This window comes from Equus przewalskii, chromosome 14 (assembly GCF_037783145.1).
Source record: "Equus przewalskii isolate Varuska chromosome 14, EquPr2, whole genome shotgun sequence".
In the NCBI taxonomy this organism is placed as follows: Eukaryota; Metazoa; Chordata; class Mammalia; order Perissodactyla; family Equidae; genus Equus; species Equus przewalskii.
Genome location: NC_091844.1, coordinates 31,609,112 through 31,631,909, shown reverse-complemented (window position 1 = coordinate 31,631,909; position 22,798 = coordinate 31,609,112). Strand labels below are relative to the sequence as shown.

Sequence of the window (22,798 nt, the reverse complement as noted above, 5' to 3'; positions counted from 1 at the left end):
AGAGGGCATGGGGCACCTCTAGAGTTTAATAGGTCTGGGGTGGGGCCTGATAATTTGCATTCCTAGGTTCCCAGGTGATGTTGATGCTGCACACTTTGAGAACCACAGCTATTAACACATGATCTCTACCTTCCAATTGCACGGTTTATTTGTATTTTGTCTAGAACTAGTTCAGAATTATTTTCTGCATGTCAGCCTTCCCAGCCAGATCCAATTCCTTTGGGGCAGGGATTGTGTATTTTATATTTTCCTTCACATTAGTTAGCATATTGTTGGACAAATAGTAGATGAAATACTTATATACTGAGAAGAACTTCAGAGAATTTGGTTTCTTCAAGTAGACAGGGATAAACTGTGGTTAATTTTAGGATTCCCACATTTTGAAAAAGAGCATCTAAGTTTTTCTCATCATTCACATTTGCAGAGAAAAATCGTAATTTGCTTCAGCAATATCCCAATCATGAAAGAAAAGCTCCAGTCTTGATTTAGGAAAAAACAAAAAAGAGTTCATTCCTTCATCCTTCCAAACAAGGTACAGTACAACTGAACAACAATGCACATTACTGAAAAATGCAACTGCATTTTATATTGCTCACTACTCTTTAAATAAGTATAATTCAGATATTAAGGAAAAGAACTGCTAATCACATTAACACATTACAGAAATCAAAATTAACTTACCACACAAAATAAATTAAAACATTAAATATTAACCTTTTCAGTGCAACATATACAGAAGTCAGAGTAACAAGTTCTAAAAAAAAAGCATCAGGTTTGTTATAATAAAGATAATGAAAAGTTGAACACTTCAGTAAGTTATTACACTTGGAAGAGGGGCTGCTTTTCAGCATTCTCTGTGTTGTGTTTACCACTAGATCTTTCAGAAAGCCTGATAAAATCAATGAGTAGAGAGAACAGGTCTTACATTAGAACATAAGAACAAATGTATGTGTTTGTGTGTTTCTGTGATGCCCCTTTGTTCCTGGGCTTTTGAATCGTGCTCTCCTCCTTGGCTGAGCAGGTTGGGAGAAATCAGAGCCCATACCCTACAAAGGGGTTGGGATCTCCTGAGTAGTGTTGGAGCCTCGTTGATCCATTCCTGCCAAAATTGCCTGGAAAAGCAACCAGTGGCCCACGTGCACTGAGACAACCTGGCCCTGGCAACCCTGGGTGAAGATGCCAGATGCTTTTCTCCACCTGCAGAGAACAGTCTCCCAAGGAGCTCTAGGACCACTTCCTTCTCCTTCTGTAGGAAAATAGAGTCTGGGGACACTCTGCCCACCTCCTCTGCTGGAACACAATGGCAAGCTCACATCTTCCTTGGCTCCCTGTGTGTCTAGACATGTCTTCCAGATCAGGATTGGTGGCTATATATCTTTCCATCCAGAAGAAAATGTCTCCTCCCGGTATGCTTCAGGAAGTCACAGCCTATAGAGCAGTGGGAGAATCCAGGCTCCATAAAAGATCTGGAAGCACCCCCTCCCTCGCTTTTTAAATTTATTAATTTTTTTAAAATGGGAGCTTTTCACGTCTCTGAGACAGACTGGAAACAGCTGAGTTCTCCACTCCCAGGTGTGCGACTGCTCACCAGGTCAGGTCTCGTGAATGATTCCCCCATTGTAATGAACACTTAGCTTTCTAACAAAGCAAGGAAACACAGGGAACCTGCAGAGATGCATGAGAAGATGCATCTTTAACCTGAAAAGGGGACATTTTTACAGCTAACCCAGGAAGTACCAATGCCATGAAATGGCACAGGAATCCAAGGCTTGTTGGCCACTTGATTTCTAAAAGAGAAATCACCAAAGAAGCAAGGCTGTCATATCCTGGGACATGGACAAAGGTCCACCCAAGCCTGCCTTGACCCCAGCCTCTGCTTCCGACTCTTTTCAGACCTGCTGGTTTACAGAGGACTGACTCGAGAGGCCCTTTAGGGAGGCACGCATTCGAGAGCAGTCACTACATGGTTGTACAGGCACAAGGAAGGGGGCACCGGCAACTGTAACTTGAGGACCTGAGGACCAGAGCACTCACAGACAATAAATCTGAAGTCCCCACAGGGAACCAAGAAGGTTCCCTCTGCTTCCATCCTCCTCTTCTCACACCTCTGCATGGGCTCTCGGATGCCCAGACTGGACACCGATCCTGCCATCCACTGGGTGGAGAAAGCCCCACGAAATATTTTCACATCAGTTCATCCTCTTTAAAGGCAGTCAGGCCTCAAATAGCCTCTAGAAGACTGAGGAAAGATTGTCCTAACGTAAAGATGTGATCTCAAGTTAAAAACAAGTGAGGCCACTCCACTTTCAACAGTCTCTCTAAACCAGAATCTCAGACTCTCAGGAGAGTCTGATGAAAAAAGTGAGTGTAAATGGGTGTCTATACACCAACGTCAACTGCATTGGTCTCTGAGCAAAATGCTGCAGTCAAGCCTCAGCCCACTTTGCTGCTGCTGTAGGTCTGGCCCAAGGAATGCACACTTAAACCTATCTTCTTTTATAACTAAAACCCGGGAGCTGGAGAACAGATACCATTTCTGCTTTTGGTGCTTGGGGTGAGCCTCATTCAATAAAGGTGCCAGAGTGAAGACTCAGGCCATATCATTGTCTCAGCTGTAAGAAATAAAGAGAAAATTCATTGAAATAGACTGGGAAAGAAGGGTTAGGGGAGGCCAAAATTACCTGATAGAAATTTCAAGCCAACTTGACATATTTTAAAGGTCCCTTTCACAACGTGAGGAGCTAGATGCACTGAAGAATTAACAGGTAGAGAGCTTTCATTTTTCAAACGTTAGTGAATGGAGGTCCCTCACATAAGAGGTTTATATAGTATTTCACTGTTATTCTGTTTCCAAAGTTTAATGAAAATTCCTAGGGATGAGCTCCCCACTGTTCAGCTGGAGGCAACCAGTGCTTCCCAGAGGCTGGCCCAATGGGTCAGAACGGATCCAGATGCCCAGGAGAACAATTGCTCCCTCTCTCTGAGGATAAAGTGAGACCCACAAGGTGGAGTTGGCTTGTTAGAGTGTTTGTTAATAAAACCAGCATCCTGAGTGGAAAAGAAAAAAAAAATCACTGGAATATTTCTCCTAATGCTTGAAAATAAATAGGAAAGTTAAGTTTCTCCTTTTGGAAATAAACAAATCAACCAAGCAACACCATGGAAAAGAAACGGCTGGTCCCCCTTTCATGGATGTGGCCCCAAATGCCGTGGCTCTCTGGAATGCTCTATTTCTAAACATCCTCTTGGAGGGCTCTCTAGGAAGTTAATAGTTTAATCACAGAGCAGTCTAGTAAGATTGTGCTGATCCCATGTAGACGCACACACAGGCACTCTTGTCCTCTCTCCCCCGACAGAGGTGACAAATCCGCTGCCGGATTTGCTAACTCTTCTATCGGAATGTATCCAGGGGCTTTTATCTGCTTTATGTCTTAAATGGCATGACCTCTGAACCCCGATTTTTGCTCCCATCAGCAATTCATCCTCTGCTTCCATCTCTGCACCTCCCTGGGTGGCTCTTCCCAAGCCTTAGCTGTTCCAAAGAGGGCAGGTATTTCTAATCCGTGTAACTTTTCAGCCAGCGAGGCATACATCGTTAATGCAGAAGTATGAAAGGGTTTTATGCTTTTTACATTGACTTACGAGATTAAAAATAAAACCATCATCATCTAATAAATAAGAAATGATCTCCGAGCGTGGTGACGGCTTAGGAAGGTCCTTGACATCATGTGTCTGTGGAAGACGTCGGGCTGGTTGAGGGTCTCGTGGACAGAGGACAGACACGGCTCCTCTTACACTTGGCGTCTTGATGTAATCTTTCTCTATCTCCTTCCCCAATAAGCCAATGAGAAAAAAACGTAACTATAGGAATCTCCGGTGCTGGGCAGGACGCATGCGCATACTGCTGTGGGGAGATGGGCCTATTAAAAAGAAACACAGCCCAGCAGTGTTGACTGGCAGAAGACAACTACACATGCCTGGACTCAGACGCCAACGAGGCACACACCTTATCTAGGTAAACAGGAAGTCCACACCTTGGCAGTTCTTTTTTGACCAGTCTTTAAATCATGGTCCACTGATTTCTTCTCCAGGTCACACCGAATAACCCCAAGCAGACAGAGTTCTTGACAAAGTTTTGAAGGAAGGCCCACAAAAGACAAACAGGCTGCACAGGTGCTGGGAGGAAGTCATGCGGCACGTCCCAGGCATCGCTCGTTGTGCCGTCCTGAAGCAGTCCTCTCTCCATCAGGCTGCCGAGGGCCACTGGGCCCAACTCCTCCTGTGGGCTCCTCAGACCACTGGAAGGAGGAAAAACAGGTTAAGTCTACAGGCCAGACCCCAGCCGTGCTGGGAAAACAGGCCTGGGACAGAAACTGGGAGATGCATCAGCCAAAGTCACCCGGTTTCTCTTGGGCAGTCAGGCCAGAGTCCAAATTCTGCTGGTTCAACCCCAGGGGCAGCAGCTTCTGAAAGTGTGCTTGCGGCGCCAAAGGAAAGGCTGACCGAAAGTGGAATGAGTTGTGGCAGAAGAGAATGCGGCATGTACCCTGTTGTGAGGGTCTTAATTCAATTGGAGGGGATTCAATCCAGCCTGTGGACAGTTCTCCCATAAGGGGAGGCTTAGTGGGCAGCTCAGGGGCTGGTCCAGGGCTGTGGCAACAGAATGGCTTCTCCTCAGGCCATCCAAGAATGGATTCATTGCTTTCCAATGGGTGGGCCCTGAGGGCATCCTCTGTGGCTGTCATGGTGAAGCAGCACGGACCCAGTACCCATGGGGCATCCTCTGTGGCTGGCACCGTGAAGCAGCATGGACCCAGTACCCAGGGGGCATCCTCTGTGGCTGGTACCATGAGGCAGCATGGACCCAATACCCAGGAGTTCCTGAGCACAGCTCGGCCTGGACATCTTCTAGCCCTGTTCCCTCTGGAGGTGGGGAGGTACGTGTCATCTCATGGAGAGGGGCTTCAGCCTCAGTGGCCGTCTCTGGAAGGCCAGACCCATCCCAGGCTCAAAGCTAATGTCCTCTCAAATGTGGGTAAAGAAGAAGTAACAAGAACAAGAAAATTCCTCTACCCTAAATGACTCTGCTGCGGTGCAGACAAATGGTTCAAAATCTGTTATAAATTCTTTTAAAAGGTTTAAATAATTTTTCTATTGATGCTAAAAGATAAAATAAAAATATTTACCTTCATTAGCTCAGTGCATGGTACCCCTGAGGTCGTGGAAGAGAGATGTGAGTGGGGCCTTCAGAAGCCCTGGTTCTTACCCTAGCTTCCCCATGGACTCATGTGGGACCCGAGCAGGCCTTTGGCAGTTAGTTTACCCACATCACTCACAAATCATCTTCCTCTTAAGGCCATTATGAGGATTAATGGATCAGCATCCTCCAAAATCAAACGAACTGCTCATGCACAATTACTATGGTTCTAGAAATGACGAACACACAAGCAGCACTCCTGGGCCTTCAGTTCCCTCCAGGTCAGGTTACCATCAGGTTTAATGAATACGTCAGCATTCCAGCTTCCCAGTCATCTTTCTTCCTACCCTCTTCATGCAACCTTGAGCTTCTGGAATGCCAACTGTTTACCAGAGAAGGACACCCCCAGGTGGGATAGCCTGTGGTGATTGTCTCCTGACCCACTACTTCCTGGAAAGGAACTTTAAATTTATGATAGGCTCTATTGGTCAAAATAACATTCCAGAGAAACTTTTTGATGTGAGACTGTAGAGCTAGTCTGGATAAAGGAGCTATTTGACTCCATGAGCCCTGAGCCAATGATGCTCAGACCAGGGCTCCTAAGATACAGGTTTGCTCCCATGTACAGATGTCCAATTTTTTTTGCGGATGTTGGTGAAAATATTCATGAAACAATGGTAATCTTAATGAACATCAGGGGATGTAAGAGTTTAATGAGTCCTAGAGACCTTCTATAGGCCAAATCCCTCATTTCACCAATGAGGGAGGGGAAGTGTCTTTCTCAAGGGAAAGAGAATGAACATCTGTTGCATGTCTACAGTTTGTGATACACTATACTAGGTACTTTATATCAGTACTCATTCAATTTGCACATCATCTTTTTAATAAGAAAACTGAAGCTCAGGGAGGTTAAGTAACTTGTCAAAGGTCACACAGTCATCATTACTGATCAAAGAGCTCCCTTTTGAGTAAGAAACACCTTAGAATAAACTAAACCTGACTTGGTAGGATAAATACCCTCTTCCTTTTCTTCCTGCTTCATCCTCCAAGAATCTCTGCCCTGACCTGGAGAAGGTGGTTGTTTTCTCCACCCAATAGTGTCTCCCAGTGGAGAGAAGGCTCCTTCTGAAAGCAGCCCCTTACCTGTTTCGGAGTGGCAGCAAGCAGTCCTTCCCTTCAGGAGGGCACTGGGCTTCTCGTGCCGGCAGATGAGGGCCCGGCACCACTCACAGTGTTTTCGGACCTGGCAGCAGCTGTAGAGACACAGAGAACACAGTCTGGGCAGGAGCCTGGCAGGAGTGCCCAGCTGGGCAGCTCTGGGCTCCAAACCAGCCTTCTCATGGGGGCCTTCAGAGCGACAGGGGGCTGAGGGCTTTGCAGGGCAGTGGCCTTTGGGGCAGGTGCTGGCCAACAACAAAAGCGCCTCTTGGCCACCCAAAAGCACCAGTTCCACTTGTGCAGCTCTGCTCTGGGCTCACAGGGCATCCTGGCTCCAGCTTCCATGGCTGTCAGAGGGGAGTGGCCACCCTCCCAGCTGCTTTCTCCAGTAAAGAGCAGTTGGAGAACTCCATAAAGGTAGTAACAGCCTCAGAACTGCTGTTAGGACTGGGACAAAGCAGCCCCTTGAGGCAGGCAGGGCTCTGAGAGCATGGAAGGGGTGTCATCCATCGGGTATTGCCAGCAGCAAAGCCGGGAACATGGATGGGCTGAAGGGACCCGTGGAAAGAACGAGAGAAGGAGTCATGGATCCCGACGGCTTTGAATCCTTCTCTGGGGACTAGCATTCTCTAGTTGTGGCAAATGCAACCTCTCGGGGAACCTGTGTTAGTCGGAGTCCTGAAGCAGCAAGGTTATGAATGCTCCTGCTCCTGTCTGTGGGCAGGAATGAACAGTTTGCAGAGTAGGAATGAAAAAAGAACCGGAGAACCCAAAAGAAGGGCAGAGAAGAAAGCACTGAGTAAGACATTAATTGCCCGGAGATACTGATGACTGTCTCCCTTGGGAAACCACGGAGGACTTTGTTTCTGCTCAGTCTAACCTTGACGTATATACAGTCTACGCAACCGCCAACTGGGGCCGGGAGGGGTCTCCTGGCTCACATGAGCCCGAAAACAGATGAGGAAACAAGTCTGCTGCTGTGCGTCCCTCTTGGTGCCTGGTGGCATTTCATGATCCCCACCCCAGCCCCCTTCTCTCAGCACTGCCATGGAAAGGTTACTGGGGCCCCTGAATCTTGGGGCAGCAGAGCTGAGAAGGGGCCCTGACATTCCTGCTCAACCTGCTTCTGTCACAGATGACCAGAGCAGTCTGTCTGGGCCCCAGTCCCTCATGAGTTGCAGCGTCCTAGGACCTAGAGGCCTTGATTCCAGACCCATCAGAGACTGCTCTCGTGTGGTTAGTTAGCCAGGTGGGCTGACCCTCATCACTTCCCAGCCAGGAGTGTCCCAGGGCAGTGAGATCAAGGCCTCTAACTCCCTCTGGCTTGGGATGAGCTGGTCCCAACCAACTCTGCAACTCAGGAGTGCCCCATTCCCAGGCATGGGTGGAGGTGAGGGGTTAGTCTCTGGCTCAGGGATTCTGAACTTGGTCTCTGGCAAGGACGGGCTGGGGAAGGGTAGAGGAGATGTGGGACTGGCTGCCTCCCTGGGAATGAGAGAGGCTGTCCAGGCATTCTGGATTGTTCCTGTCTCCAGACAATCTGGCAAAATTAGCTTTTAAGCCCTTCTGGGGAGGTCCACATAGGCAGCCAGTCTTGTTCCTAAGCTCTGCGACCCTCCTGGTCACAGAAACAGGAGTAGGGAGCACACATAGCTAGCCAGCCGTGAGAACTGAAGCCAGAGGTCCATTAGGTTTCTCCTGCTCCCTCGGGGAGGGGCCTCATGAGTGGCAGAGCCTGAGCTGTGCCCCCGCCTGAACCAGGGCTGCTTGTTTACTACCTGCAAATGTGTTTTCCAAGACCCGAGGGAGTGGAATGGAGACCGTGTGGGGAGGAAGGGAAGGCCAGCTCCCTCACCACCTAATGCTGGCTTGGTCCAGAAGGATGTGAGCAGGCTGTGGTTACTGTCAACAACCAGAACCAGAAGCATGTGCTTTAGATGCCTTAACAGCAACAAACCAATAAACAAACAGGACAGGGACTCTTATTTACCTGTCCAAATCCTAGGCAACCTCAGAAGGCTGAAGTCTGCCTTCCTGCATTAACACGCAGCTGCCTCCTCCAGCCCATTGCAATGGCCCATCCACTCGGTCTCCGCCCTGAGTTAATCTACACCGAGCTGACCAGCAGCCTTTGGCTATTCTGTGAATTCCTCGTGCATATTGTTAGGTATAAATTCTCTGATGGCTTGCTCTGTGACTTAGATGTCTCCAGATATTTCCAGGTAATAAATCTGGCTGGATGCTGGGAACACAGCCCTCGGGGGCTCCCTTTGCAGAACAGTCCAGTCAGGGGATACGGGCAAGCAAGCAGGGTGTGAGAAACACCTGAGAAGGGTCTCTATCAGTCTAGGGCTCAGGAGGGCTTCCTGGAACCTCCATTTTGGAGGATGAGGAGTGCAGAGAGGTGGAGAAAGTGGAAGGGCTGTCGTCAGCCTAGCATAATAACAACAGTGGCCTTCCACGTGGCTTTAGGATTTGCAAAGCGCCTTCTGCAGAGAGGAAGCTCTTCTGCTATTGCCCAAAGCAGGCCGGGAGCTGTTTCTAGTTCTCTCTGGAGCACGTGCAGGTGCCCAGCACAACTCTGAGGGCTCCAAACACAACACTGGAGAGAAAGAGAGCACGCCTTTGGTTCTATACTGGCCTCTGCAGACAATCGACCCACTGTTGGGGACCCTCTCAGGGTGCGTGACCTTCACCCAGCTTGGTGTCACCAAAGTCCCTCTTGGCTTTGCTGACACCAATCAGACATCACAGTGATAAACTGTGCTGAGGTGGCCCTCTTCTCTGGGCATGCTGTAGATGTCCCTGCGAGGGCAGGTGGGCCAGGGACCCAATCTTAGAGGCAGCAGATACTCACTGTATCAGCACACATGCGATGATGAGGACAGCCAGGGCCACGACAGAGACCACCACCAAGGCGGTGATGGCCTGCTTCTTCTGACTGGCGGCCACCACGGCCAGGAGGTCTGCGTGCTCACAGCGTGCACCAACATATCCAGAATGGCAGCTGGGGAAGACAGGGATGTCAGCACGCTCTCCAGGAAGAAGGTCTCATTCTCCCAGGCCCCAGGGAAGACTGCGTGGAGGGACTTGAAGCCCTCAGAAAAGTCCAAAGGGGCCCCTCCAGCCTTTGCTATTGGAGGCAAAGATGTCAGCAAAATCGCTCCTACTTCCTGGCACATGCACCGCTTGCTTAGAGAACCAGGGGTAACTAATCGGCTTTATCATCTGAGGATGGAGGTTGCTGCTGAAGCACTTCATCATTATTATTACTATGCCAAATCCTGGGGAATAAAGAAGGCAGCAAACGTGTTTGTGACACGAAGTTCATTCCGGCAGATCATAAAAATCCAGGTTATTTTTAAACTAAATGTGTGTATTCAGAATTTCCGATGATGAGAGAAAGAAACACACTAAACCAGAGGGAGACACAGGCAGTGGTTTGCTTTTTTATCTTCTTTGTCAAGTTTAATTAGTTCTGTGAGCATTTACCGGGTGGCCCAGTATGTGGGGCACGTACTGAAGTAGGGGCCAGGGTCACTATCTGGTAGCTGTAGGACCTGAGAAGCCACTCATCTCCCAGGAACCCTGGTGCTCATTTCCAAGCACACCTGGCCTCCCTCCACTAGAGGATTAGCTAATGGCATGAGAGAGGTCATGATCACGAGGCGTGCGTGTAGGCTGTGAAGGGCGGTAACAACACAATGTGATATTAGCAGTATTGTTACTATTCAGAGGCTCTTAGGCATCCATCATTTCAGTCACAGCCTCTTCTGTGCTGAAAGCTGCTGCTGCTTCCACCTAGCTCTTGCCTATGCCAAATTCCCCCCACCTGGATTGTGTAGGGGGTACAAGTGGCTCTCCCGTGATGATTCCTTAGGACATGTACCAGCCACAAGGAAGTGATGGTCACTTTCTGATGCAGGTGTGTTTTTTCCCTCCAAGCATATGATTCTTCTCAACAGAAGCCACTTAGCTTACACACAGGTCCCTTCATCTGGGGTGACTTTCTTATTGTAATGAAAATGTTTGACCACCACTGCCCTCACGTGGGGAAGCTTCCTTCCCACGGGGCACTTCCCTAAGGAGCAGCCTTGCACCAAACCTCTCACACTGGATTGAAAGATTCTGTTTTGTTTTTCCTCCCAGACATGACGATGATAAAGTTGTTTGTTTTTTAAAGAGTCTACCTTTTGATGCAGTAGCCAGTTGTCACCTTCACTTTTAGATTAAAAGGCCTAAAATTGAAAGGAGATTAGGGGTCCTGGTGTGCCTGCTACTGTGCCAGGGCCAGTCTCAGGGGCATTACATTTGTGATTCCCCTAAACCTTTGCTCCTAGGCTGCCAGACCCCAGATGCTGGGACCGTACTTGGAGCCAGACGATAAACACAGTAAATTTTCCTGAAGCATCGGGTATGCTTAATGTTAACAAAAATCGAATCATTTTAATGTTAAAAGAACAGGTACTGTACAGGTTTAAGATTTACGGCAAATAGGAGGTGCTGCAAAAATTGCTGCTTAAAGCCACGGCCTGGGAGACCACAGCTCACAAGCTTCTGTCTTTAACACGGCTTACTGGAAAAGGCTTTCACTGGTGCTCTTTACCCAAAGCCCCGTTGTTATGTACCTTATTTAAAGGTATGTTTTAGTTTGAATTCAGGCACTTACTTTTCTGTTAAGGGTTCTTTTACATTTGACATATTTTTTCTCACTTAATCCTTGCACAGAAAGTCAAGCCATTTGCCTGTGCCGACCCTGCCAGGGAAGAGAGAGAAATTCGTACCCAGGCCTGCTGCCTCAGAGGCTGGGTTCTCCCTCATTCACCAGGGCTGCTTCTCCTGCATACGGAACAGGGATTGGGGTAAGAATGTCACAGATTAAGCTCTTGATTAAATCTGGCTTTGGTTTAGCCTCCAATTTTGAAAGGGTAAAAGATTTGAGGATTTAGGTTCAACAAGGCTGGAGGGTCAACAAGGAGGGCCAACTAGGATGGGAAATGCCCAATAGGTTCTCTACAGACCCAAGGAGAAGAGGGCAGGCCCTGGATGGGGGAGGAACAAAGCGAAAGATGGGGACTTTCTGGCAAGAAGACTGTTCTTGAAAAAAAGATCTGCATCACAGAACTCTGAATAACACTGACTCTCACAGACTTAGGCTGGGAGGGAGAAGACAGGGGCTAGGGATGGGGGCAGGTTTTGTTTTTAGTTTTGGTTTGGTCATGTTCAAACAAAATTATGTGAAGGTAAAAGTCAAGAAACAGCTCACTCTGTAGGTTGTGCATAAAACAAAGGCCCTGGCCCCTTCCCACTGGGGCAGGCTGACTGTGGGCAGGACTAGAGGCTGAGAGGTAATAAGCAGCAGGCTTAGGTGATGCATAAATCTAAGCTGTCAGTGTCTAAAGAAAACCCTGCAAAGGGTCCCTTGTCCAGCCCATCCTGGACTATTCACTCTGTACCCAGATGGCTCCCACCTGGGTTGTGAGCTTCCTCTATTTGGTATCTGACACCCCCCTCTTTGTAGGGCCCTAATCTACCCCCTCCACTTGATCTCCCGTTGCCTAGGTTCCAGCCAACCCAAGCTGTGCCCTCTTCCCCTACCCCGCCCTGCCATAGCTGGGTGTCAAATAAACTAGTGCCTGGCACTCAGGACACACCTGCCTAATGAATGAGTGACTACCTGCCACTTACCCACCTCAACTCTTGCTACCTTCTCTGCCTGGAATATTATTCCTGACTCTCCTCCTCAGACTCTATCTCGAAGAGCACATTCTCAAAAAGACATGATTTACAGACTTCTTCATTCGCCCAGTCGCCCATCCATCCATTTTCCATAGCTCTTCCCATGGATCTAGCCTCTCCTTCTCCTCTGGAAGCCCTTAGGAGCATGCCCGCCTCTCTGACTGCCTTTCTGCCAGCCTCACTTTCGGCCAGCCTCCAGGCTCCCGTGGGCAAGACCTAGCTCTACAAGAACTCTGGTGAACCACTGAACAGAGGGGAGCTGGGGAGCCCGGGCCTTGGGGTGGATTGTATTTTTCTAACCAGGAGTTGTAGCTAAGCCAATGGGACTTCTCTGTAGTCAGGAGTTAGTGCCGCCTCCTCCTAGGAAGGGTAGTGCGACGAGGATCTGCACAGCCACTTGTGAAAGGTCCAGGCTACAGAGGGTGAGCACCCCACGAGGCAATTTCACACAGCTTAACATGTTCCTACTCTAACCTGCAGGCCCTGGGAGAGAAGGATTCTAATACCTCGACAACCACTTGGTCCTTCAAACCTTAAGAATTAACAAGTCAATCCGGAGGCCTCCAAGAAATCCCACTGAAATAAGAGAGTGGCCGGCCCGGTGCTAATTACGACATGAGTTAATCTCTTTAATCCCAACAATCACAACTCCATGTGAGGTCAGGGCTGCTATTTACCTAGTTTTATGGATGAGGAAACAGGCGCTTCTGGAGCTTAGAACCAGCATCCCAACCATGAAGACTACCTCTCTAGGGGGATGCAAATTGGTTGGAAAGAGACTCTGGGATAGCGATTTATTGACAAATGCGCAAACCTCATAGCAAAGAGAAAGATGGGCTGCTGACTGCCCCATAAAGAGGTCTCCTTGCTGTGGGTGTGGCAAGTTGCAAAGATGCCCCCAAACAGTGCCCCCTTAACTAAGAAAGATAACCCCCTGGGCTGGGTCACATTTTACTGACTTTCCATGTTCTTCCTACCAGAGGAACATTCCTCATTTATTTGTGCTGGGCCCTTCACAACCAGCCCTGCCTCAAAACCACCCCTGGCAGAGGTCCTAGCCCACTAGGAAGGTCTTCATGCCATCTAGAATGTCTCTGTCACCTTAGTGTCACAGCTGCAGATACTCAAATCTCGGTCTCATTGAGTTAGGGAGCCAAATGTGTTTCTGAATGAAGACTTCCCCACTGAGGCAGAGGCGGCACCTGGATTGCTGCCTAATGCATGAGACTCTAGGTCATGGCCCAGGTGAGCTCAAGGATAGTGAATCTTAGCCCCAGGCAGCCAGCTGCAGCTGGGAGGCCAAAGAGCCTGTGGTCCAGATGCTTGATTTTCCCCCAGGAGCTCCCAGATCAAAATCACTCTGAAAATAGGGTCTGGGTGTTTTAAAGAAAAGGCCAAAGGCAATCCTGATGAAGCCAGAGCAAAGAGCCACCAGGAAGGTTTTACTAGTGAGAGGACTCTGGCTGCCCATTGGAATTGCCTGGGGAGCTTGAAAAGATCCTGATGTCCAGGCCACACCCTGGACCAACTAAATCAGGATCTCTGGGGGTAAGGCCTGGGCATTAGTATTTTTAAAGCTCCCAGCTGATTCCACTGGGCAGCCAAAATTGGGAACCACAATTTAGACTTTCTGGCTTTGAGGTGGAGGAAGGTCCTTTCTCCTCCCCAATCGTTTGTAATAATGGGGATGCTTTCTACTTGCTTTTTCTGAGCCGGGAGGGAGGGGGGGCGCGAAGAAAAGATTTAGTAACATACTTTTTTTTTTTTAACTTCCCAATCTTCTACTAATATTAGACTTAATTATGCTGATTATTTTAGGTACAAGTCACACAAGGAGGGCAAGAGTCACCTCATCTGGTCGCAGCTTGACTCAGCGGCTGTCCTCTCCTTTGCCTCAGGTAGGCACTGTGTCCCACCTGGCTGCACATTAGAGGCATCTGGGAAGCTTTGGAAAATGCCAGAGCCAAGGTCACCCCCCTTGTGGAAATGCTCGTCCAATTGGTCTGGGCACCCAGGTGATTCTAATGTGCAGCCAGGCCTGAGAAGCACTGAGGCAGAGCTAGCATTTAAGTCCACAGAACCAAGCGCCACCTCCACTTCCCCTTTTCCTCTCTCTTTCCCTCCCTCTCCCTCCCTCCCCCTCCCCCGCTCTCCCCCTCTCCCCCTCTCTCTCTCTGTGCATCTCCCCAGTGTGGTGGCTGTAAAATGCACTTCCCCCCATATCAGGTGCAGGAGAAATGAAAGACCTTGCACCCCTATTTAAGAAAGGAATGTGAACAAAATTGGCATTCTTTTATCACAAAGGGGAATGGGAAGTGTGTAAGACCGAACATTTCTTGTATCATTTTACCATTCAATTTCATCTGCCTTGAGTGGGTTTTGTGACACGCTGACTGCCATGTGCCAAACACAAGGTTCTGGAATGCTGTTTTGTCTTCAGAATGCTGAAAATGAGATTCTGGAAGCACATTCAGGTTGCTTCCCCCAAAAAAGAAAGAAGTGCACAAGAGAGAAAGTGCACAGGAGAGTTAAGGAGGCTGCCTGAGCTGCAAAAGGAGCCACTGTGGCTGGAGACAGGCCCATGCTCCAGCCAGGGGTCCCCGAGGCCTTCATTTTTGTTACCGAGTAAGTCTGCAGGTCACTTTCGCGCATTTCTTAGGAGCAAACTTTGTGGTTGTAGGCCTCTCCATTTTAAGGAGAATTAAATGATCTGTGTGTGCCTTACTTTCTCCTCTGCCCAGGGCTTCAAGATCTTCAGTTTTCCCCCAAATTCTTCCTGCTCCTGGCTCACAGTGCCCTTTTCAAAGTTTTAAAGGAATACGAGAATGCATGTAGAGCCGGCTCTTAAAATTTTTTTTTTTTGAGGAAGATTAGGCCTGAGCTAAAGTCTGCTGCCAATCCTCCTCTTTCTTGCTGAGGAAGACTGGCCCTGAGCTAACATCTGTGCCCATCTTCCTCTATTTTATGTGGGACGCCTGCCCCAGCATGGCTTGACAAGCGGTACATAGGTCCGCACCTGGGATCTGAACGAGGGAACCCCGGGCCGTCGAAGCAGAATGTGTCAACTTAACCTCTGTGCCACTGGGCCGGCCCTTAAAATTCTTTTTTGGAAGGAAAGTTTTCCCCAACTGAAAAAGGAATGTTTCTAAGCAAATTGGAAAGTACATAAGTTAGAATAAAGCAGAAAGAAAAAGAAAAGAAAGCTCACATCATTGCACGCCCCTCACCCCACCCCCCACAGCAGTCCAACTGACGTTTCCTTCCGCACTATTTCTATGTAGTTTTTTACATAGTTCAGAGATATTTTTTACAATTTTGTATCGATTTCTTATTTAACATCTCTTCACTATTTTACTGTCATTAGAACTGTGCAAAAATCATTTAAAATGGTTGTACAGTAAATTATGTACGCAGTTTCCTTCACCAAACCCTTTCCCATTTAGGATGTATCCACTTTTTGACATCATGAATAATGCCAGGTGATTCTCTTTGCGTACACATCTTTGTTTGCATTTGAGGTTACTTCCTCAGGACAGAGTCCCAAAAGTGGGCATAACGTGGCACAGACTTGGAGCCAAAGTGTCATGGGTTCAACTCTCATTCCCCACTTACTGCCTGTGCAAGTTACTTAACCTCTCTGTGCCATCGATTCTGCATCTTTAAAATGTGATGGTAATAAAACTGACCTCAGAGTCCTGAAGAGCGCTAAATGAGTTAACATCCTGTGAAGTGCAATAAACAGTGGCTGACACAAAGGGAAGGGCTGTATAAGTGCTAAAAAAGGTAAATAAAAGGAAGTGAGCATTATTGAGGCTCTTGAGAGATGTCTTCATAAACAATGATGTACTCTCTGGCAGGAGGCTAGTGCTCTGATTTTTAGCCAAGTCTTTTGGCATAGATCCTAAGTCTTTAATATGGGGGCCAAGGACCAAGTTGACCAAGGGCCAAGGACCATGGTTTTAGAATTACGTTGACACTAACTTGCCTTTAACATGGAGAAATGTCCCAGGGTTGGGGTGGGGGTGGGGACTCTGAGCCCAAGGATACTTGTACTGGGTTTCCCCATTGTTGGCCTCTTAAGAAGTGGATTTCCCACGTCCTATAACTTCTCTGCTCCAGGGGCTGGGGAGGGGTGGGCTGGGAGGATTAAGGGCTTCCTTTGCAGCCCTGACCCAAGGGCCTCATGGGACAGCCCCAGGGTCTGTGGCCCACCAGACCGTCATCTGCTCCTTTCAGCAGGACCTCACTATATCCTTCAGCTACGGTGGGTGGTGATAACGATGGGCTGATCACCATGGTGATTGTGCTGATGGCAGATGCTCTTACGGGAACTGGGCTCGAATGTTCTCTAGTGCTGTCTAACAGAACTCTCTGTGATGATGGAAATAGCCTATGTCTGTGCTAACTAATACAGTAACCACTAGCTTCGTAGAGGTATTGAAATATGGCTAGTGTGACTAGAAACTAAATTGTAATTAATTAAATGAATTCATTTAAACAGCCCTGCGTGTCTAGGACTCTCATCTTGAACAGCAACAGCTCTACCTACATTACGGTCACTAGATTCTCGTTACAATCCTATGAAGTACTGATATCTCCGTTGTATGCACAAAATGAGGCTCAATGGGGCTAAGCTACTTGTATGAGCGACTCAGGTCTGACCTCCAAATCCACGCCTTTGACTCTGCGTTATCCTGCTGGTGTGTGACCCTCAGTATCAGCTTCTGGTGGGGGTAGAGAATGAGGACATGCACATCCTCTGGACATGTGGATGGAGTGACGTCATGACTTCTTAAGCCCTGCACCCCGCCACCTTCTGGCTGTTGCGATGATAGAAGATCTACATAAAGTGGCTCCAGCACCAATAAGAAAACCACTCCCAACCCTGATCTCTTGGGAGGTGTGCTCTTGGTTACATGGGCAGCCTGCTCATGCACTAACGGTGGTCACATCTTCCTGGGTGTTTGACTCTGCTCAGATCTCACTGGAGTGCACTGTGGCCAGGGCCATGTGGCATGTGTTCCTTGGCTGACAGCCATTTATTTTCACACTTTGCTGTGGGAAAGTGAAGTCAGAGAGTTCAGTCACGAAGGAGCATTTTGCACAGGTGAGAAACTTCAAACCAGTTGCCAATGGCTGCCAGCACTGGAGCCTTTAAAACTTGTCACCTGGGTGGCTTTCTTCAACTGTTTTCCTTTGTTTGAAGGCTTCTGCAGGCAGCAGACCAACAGTTTGTGGAATCTGCCTCAGGGCAAAAATGGCGTGAGTCCTAACCTTGCATTTCTATGTTTTACTGTCGGGAAATTCTTTTCCCATTTGTTTTCTGATGCAGTTGGGTACCGGGGATTTATTTAAGGGAGACATAAAAATCAATCTAGGGGGCCGGCCCCATGGCTGAGTGGTTAAGTTCGTGCGCTCTGCTTTGGCGGCCCAGGGTTTCGCTGGTTCGGATTCCGGGTGCGGACATGGCACCTATCAAGCCATGCTGAGGCGGCATCCCACATGCCACAACTAGAAGGACCCACAACTAAAAATACACAACTATGTACCGGGGGGCTTTGGAGAGAAAAAGGAAAAATAAATCTTTAAAAAAAAATCAATCTAGGGTTCATCTGAGGCACACGTTTAAGGATAGTTTCTGCTATCTTTGGCTATCTCTGACTAGTTATTTAACTTTTTTCTTGACTTCATATTTTAGTGAGATGTCATTTTATGTTCTCTGGAAACCTAGACTATTCTTCTTATGGAAAGCAAACCATAAGAATGATAGTACTTTAGAAATAGCTCCCCCTTTTGAGACTGTAATCTCGGGTCACTGTGGGTTTTCTTTACAAGGCCATGACAGACATGGTCTTACTTTAAGGTGTGACAGTTTTATTGGCCAGAATGTGTGTGTCAGCTCCCCAAAGCTGGGCGGTTCTTAAGAATGGGGACAGAATGTTCTGCTTTCTCTGCAGGGACTCATAGTTTCTGGTGTAGAGGGAATTAATCAAGACATTCTTCTAGGTGCTGTAAATACAAAAGGTATAAGGCATAGCCCTGTCCTCACTAAGCTTAAAGGCTCATGCAGTGGCAGACGTGAGCAAAGTGGGCAAGTGTGTGCAGAACCAAGGAGGCAGCAGGATGATGGGGACCAGCATTCGCTTCAGTGTTCGGGAGCAGTGGGGATAGGTGGAAACCGGAGAACTGCGGGGGGCAAGCCCTGTTCAAGAGTAGTTGGGCGTCTGCCTAGAGATGAGAAACCGGACTTCCAAAATGCTGACAGATAGTTAAAACCACCAAAGAACAACGTGGATCATCATCTACCATGAAATAAAACACTTCTGTGGGCTGAAAACTGCCCCTGGGCTGCTAAGATCCAGTGGGGAAACTGAGGTAAAGAGGTGGTAATTTCCTGCAGGGCCTTGCATCCCCACAGATGGTCAGATTTCCAAACTGTCAGGGTGTCTTGGCTGTTTCTGCAGGCCCTGTACTCAGCTCACAGGAAGAAGTGTTTCAGAGTCTGTGGTCAGGGCACTGAGCTTGGGAACGACCCTGACCTTTCTCTGGAGGAAGATTTACCTGCAGGGAGAAGATGCCAACACTTTTCCTGGAAACAAAAGAGCGTAGTGATTTGAAGTGAGCTTTTCCAGGCTGAGGCGGAGTGCCCTCCGGGGCAGTAGCTGAGAGCATGGGTTTTGGGGTTGGAATTGATTGGATTGAAGCCCAGCTCTGCATTTACTAGCTCTGGGACTCTGGGCAAGTTGCTTAACTTCTCTGAGCCTCAGTTTCCTCATTTATACAATAAGAGCAAGAGGGGAGCTGTGAGGACTCCATGGGCCGCTGTATGTGGAGCGCTGGGAGCTGTGCCTGGCACATAGCCACAACTTTTATAGAGAGCTTACTGTTATTATTAATAGTAATATTTATGTAAATAGGGGATGAGACAGCCAGTCATCCTGATTACCAAAACAAAATGGTGTGTAAATGTGATGGATAATTATCTCCCTGAGCCAGGAGCAGGGCTTGGGACCCACACTGGGGAGAACAGGCGAGCAGCCGCCCACCCCTCACCTTCAGAAGGCTTCCCCCAGCTGACGGGGGTCCGGCCACAGATAAGGTGATTGCTTTGGGTCATCTGCTGACCCAGGCTCGAGGCTGCCAGCTCTCACAAAGTTTACACCAGCACCCGATCTGGTGGGGAAGGCACCTGAGGAGGAAAAACTGAGCTTCTGACACACTTTTGATCAGAACTCGGCAAAGACTTGCCCTCTCTCTCCAAAGAGATCTCCCAACGCGCACAGGGGGCGCCACCTGAGGCCCCAGCACTGGGCACTGCTGGAGGGGAGAATGCCTTCTGCCTGCTGCCCTGGGAGTGTCCAGATACCAGGAAGGGAGAGGCAGCACTTCCTTCAGGGCTGGTGTTTTTCCGCAATGACCTGGTTACTAACAGAAACAAGCCCATCAGCCCCCCGGGGAGCCCTTGGTGTGTTTTAGTAAGAATGATAATCATGAATAATGACTGTGACTATCATCATCACTGTGCTTCGTATTTAGGGATGGGGAGGGCTGTTCGCTCTGCAGATGTGTGTGCCTCTCCAGGTGAGGCTCAGGGCACCCTGAGGGCCCTGCCCAGTCTCACGCAGCTGCACCTCATGAAGAAGAAAGCCCCACCCAGCACTGCTTACTGTGACAGGCTCTCCTGGTCCCCGATCTCTCTCGGGCTGATGCATATGACACCCTTAAGCATCATGGTTAAGAACTCAGCTTCAGGAGCCAGACACCTGGGTTTGAATGTAAGCTCTGCCACGTGACCTGGGCACAGCCTCTCCATACCTATCTCACAGGGTCATTATGAGGGTGACATGAGTCACATGGGGCGTGCTTGGAACAGTGCCTGGCATGAAACAAAAGCTCAAAAAATGCTAGCCTTTATGAACATTTAGTATTATTGACTGGTGCTATTAGGTTGGACCATATGAAATTGCTTTCAACCATTTTTGAACTATAAAAATGGCAACTTCATATAGATGCACGGTTCTTAATGGGGGCAGAGGGTGATTTTGCCCCCCCCACGGGGGACACTTGGCAATGTCTAGAGACATTTTTCATTGTCACAACTCTTTGGGGTGGTGGTACGACTGGCACCTAGTAGGTAGAGGCCAAGGATGCTGCTAACATCCTTCAATGCACAGGACGGCCCCACAACAAAGGATTATCCAGCCCTCCACGTCAATAGTGCCAAGGTTGTATATAGAGAGCCACCTAATAGTATTCTACTAGGGACAGATTAATTTTCTTAAAACATCCCTTTCCAAAACTGACATGGCTCCTACTGCCTGGAGAATAAAGGCTCACTTCCCACAGGCTCTCGTCTCCAATTTGTCTCCATTCTTGTCTCCTTCCTGCTGTAGCCATACTGACTTGTGACAGCAGGTCCCCTGACACCCCAGGCCTGGAGTAACCATTCTGCTCTCCCCACTAAACCCTAACACCTGCTCCAGGAAGCTTTCCTCCAGTACCTTTCTTCCCTGTCTGGCTGACCATGGCAACCACCGGTGGCTGTTAACTAATGTGACTCCCGTGTCCCATTCCTGGAGATGCTGATTCAGTGGGGTGGGTTGGGGCTCAGCTATACTTTAAGAAGCAGCCCCAGGGGCTCATGCTCAGCCTGGTGTGGAAACCACCATGTCCCAGCATGCATCTTCATTTCCAAGTTGCTCTTTATTCTGTTACCACTTATGCACACTAACCCTTTGCGTGCACTTCCCACTTATTTTATTAACTGTACTGTCAAGATGCTGGAGGGCAGAGACCTCATACTCAAAGGGATCCAACCCAGTTCCTTGCCCTCCAGAAATTCTAAGTAATAAATTAAACTTGAATCCAGAAATTTTCAGACTTTGCTGAACCCAGGAGTCACATGAGGTACTTGTTAAAAATGCAGATCCCCAGGCTCCAATCCCCAGGGGTTCTGCCTTCTCGGCTCTGGGATGGGGCTCAGGAGCTTGGATTTTTAACCAGCTGGGTTTGGAGGTGTTCCTCAGCCTGCTGTTCTGATCCTCCAACAAGTCTAGCTCCAGGGGTGGGGTCTCAGGGGCCTCTGGCTCGCCTTGTGGAGATAAATGTTCTTTTAATTGGTTGCTAGGCCACCCCCCAGCCCCAGAATTCCGGGACACCAGGGGACACTTACACACATGCTGGCTTGTCCTCCTGCACCAAAAACCTGCAGGTTCCATGGAAGCAGAACTGACTGTGGGAATCCGGGCAGTCATTAAAATGGGACACCACAGCTGCGGCCACAGGTGGGTCTGCTTGGGAGAGAAAAGACATTTGGCTCAGATCCAAATTTGGAATCACGCGACATGCTCCCTGGCCCCTACCCCACCAGTCAAGGAGGTTTGAGCCCTGATGGCTGGGATTTCCCACCGGCATCCCCTCCTCAGCTTTCACTCGCTTTCTAAATCCAGAACCAGAGACTCCTGCATTGTGTGGTTCCCAACAGGGCTTTATTTCTTTTCTTACCTTTGTAGGAAACAAAACAACCTCTCCAAAAGATTCACTGTAATTCAGAGATACCAGAGCAGTTTTACTATTTAAAGCCTATTACCCGAGTGACCTAATTTTACTTTTGCAAAGTGACAGTGATTGCATTTTTAAGACAGCCTTCATAAAAATCTGTTTTAAAGATAAGAAGCCAGAAGAAAGGTACAAAAGAGTACTATACAGGCATGTGCCACGTAACATTTCAGGCAAGAGCAGACTGCATATATGATAGTGATCCCATAAGATTAGTACCACATAGCCTAGGTGTGTAGTAGACTATATACCATCTGGGTTTGTGAATTTTCCTCCATTTCCCAGGTTCTTTTGGCTGGTCTAAGAAACAAATTGACCCGAGACAGATTAACAGGAGAAAAACAAACAAAAGTTTAATAACGTGTATACATGGGAGAAGTCCAGAAAACTGAATAACTTGCCAAAACGGCTGAAGCCCTCACCTTCAATACCATCCTCAGCTAAAGACGAAAGAAGATGTTAGGGGTAGGGAGAGTCAGGGACTTCGAAGGGAAGAAGGCAATTCACAGGTAGGTGAAAAGGAGAAAATGGTTGGAAAATAAGTGTTTGGCCACACAGAAACAGAAGAACACAGAGGGGAGCTCAACAAACAGGCTTTTCTAAGTTCCTCCCTGTCTACTACCTACTTTGTGTTACGCTAAGGTGAAAGCTCGCTTCCTCTGACAGGTTTTTCTATCTGAATTATTTTAGGCGGTTAAGGGGGAGGTAACAGGGAAAGCTTTCTGAGTCTTTTGCTTCTTAAAAATAATCAGTCTAAAATAATCCTCATGTTAAAGAGAGATTTTTGGGTGGCAAATTTTGTTCCCCTTCAATATACTCTGTGATGTTCACACAGTGACAAAATCGCCTAATGACATGTTTGTCAGAATGTATCCCCGTCATTAAGTGACACATGAGTGTATAACCATTAAACTGATGCTGAGGAAGGACAGCTAATGCTGCAAGAAGATGTTCAATGCCATGTTATTGCTGTAAGTGAAACAGGTGCGTTTCCAATATGGTCTGTAAAGCACGATTCTACTGTGGGGGATCAGAATTGGCCACCTCAAAATGTGTCTTTTTGGCACGAGGATTATTTTAGGCTGGTTACTTTTAAAGAACTGCAGACATGGAAGAAGCTCTGAAAATCAAGTAGAAGTTACCCTT

The 22,798-nt window shown here is 48.2% G+C and overlaps 1 protein-coding gene across 2 annotated transcripts in view; it reads right to left on the bottom strand.

Moving 5' to 3' along the window:
- Window positions 1-484: 484 nt before the first annotated feature.
- The window catches only part of TGFA (transforming growth factor alpha), a 103,843-nt gene continuing 81,529 nt past the window's right edge, over window positions 485-22,798 (bottom strand). Inside the window, exons 3-6 of one of the 2 annotated variants that reach the window (XM_008514835.2) lie at window positions 21,267-21,384; window positions 9,213-9,362; window positions 6,341-6,450; window positions 485-4,298 (exon numbers count right to left, since the gene is read on the bottom strand). In XM_008514835.2, the coding sequence (XP_008513057.1) occupies window positions 4,291-4,298; window positions 6,341-6,450; window positions 9,213-9,362; window positions 21,267-21,384 (386 nt within the window). In that variant the 3' untranslated portion in view covers window positions 485-4,290. Of the gene's footprint in view, window positions 4,299-6,340; window positions 6,451-9,212; window positions 9,363-21,266; window positions 21,388-22,798 lie in introns of both variants that reach the window. The other variant, XM_008514834.2, reaches the window with a different exon arrangement.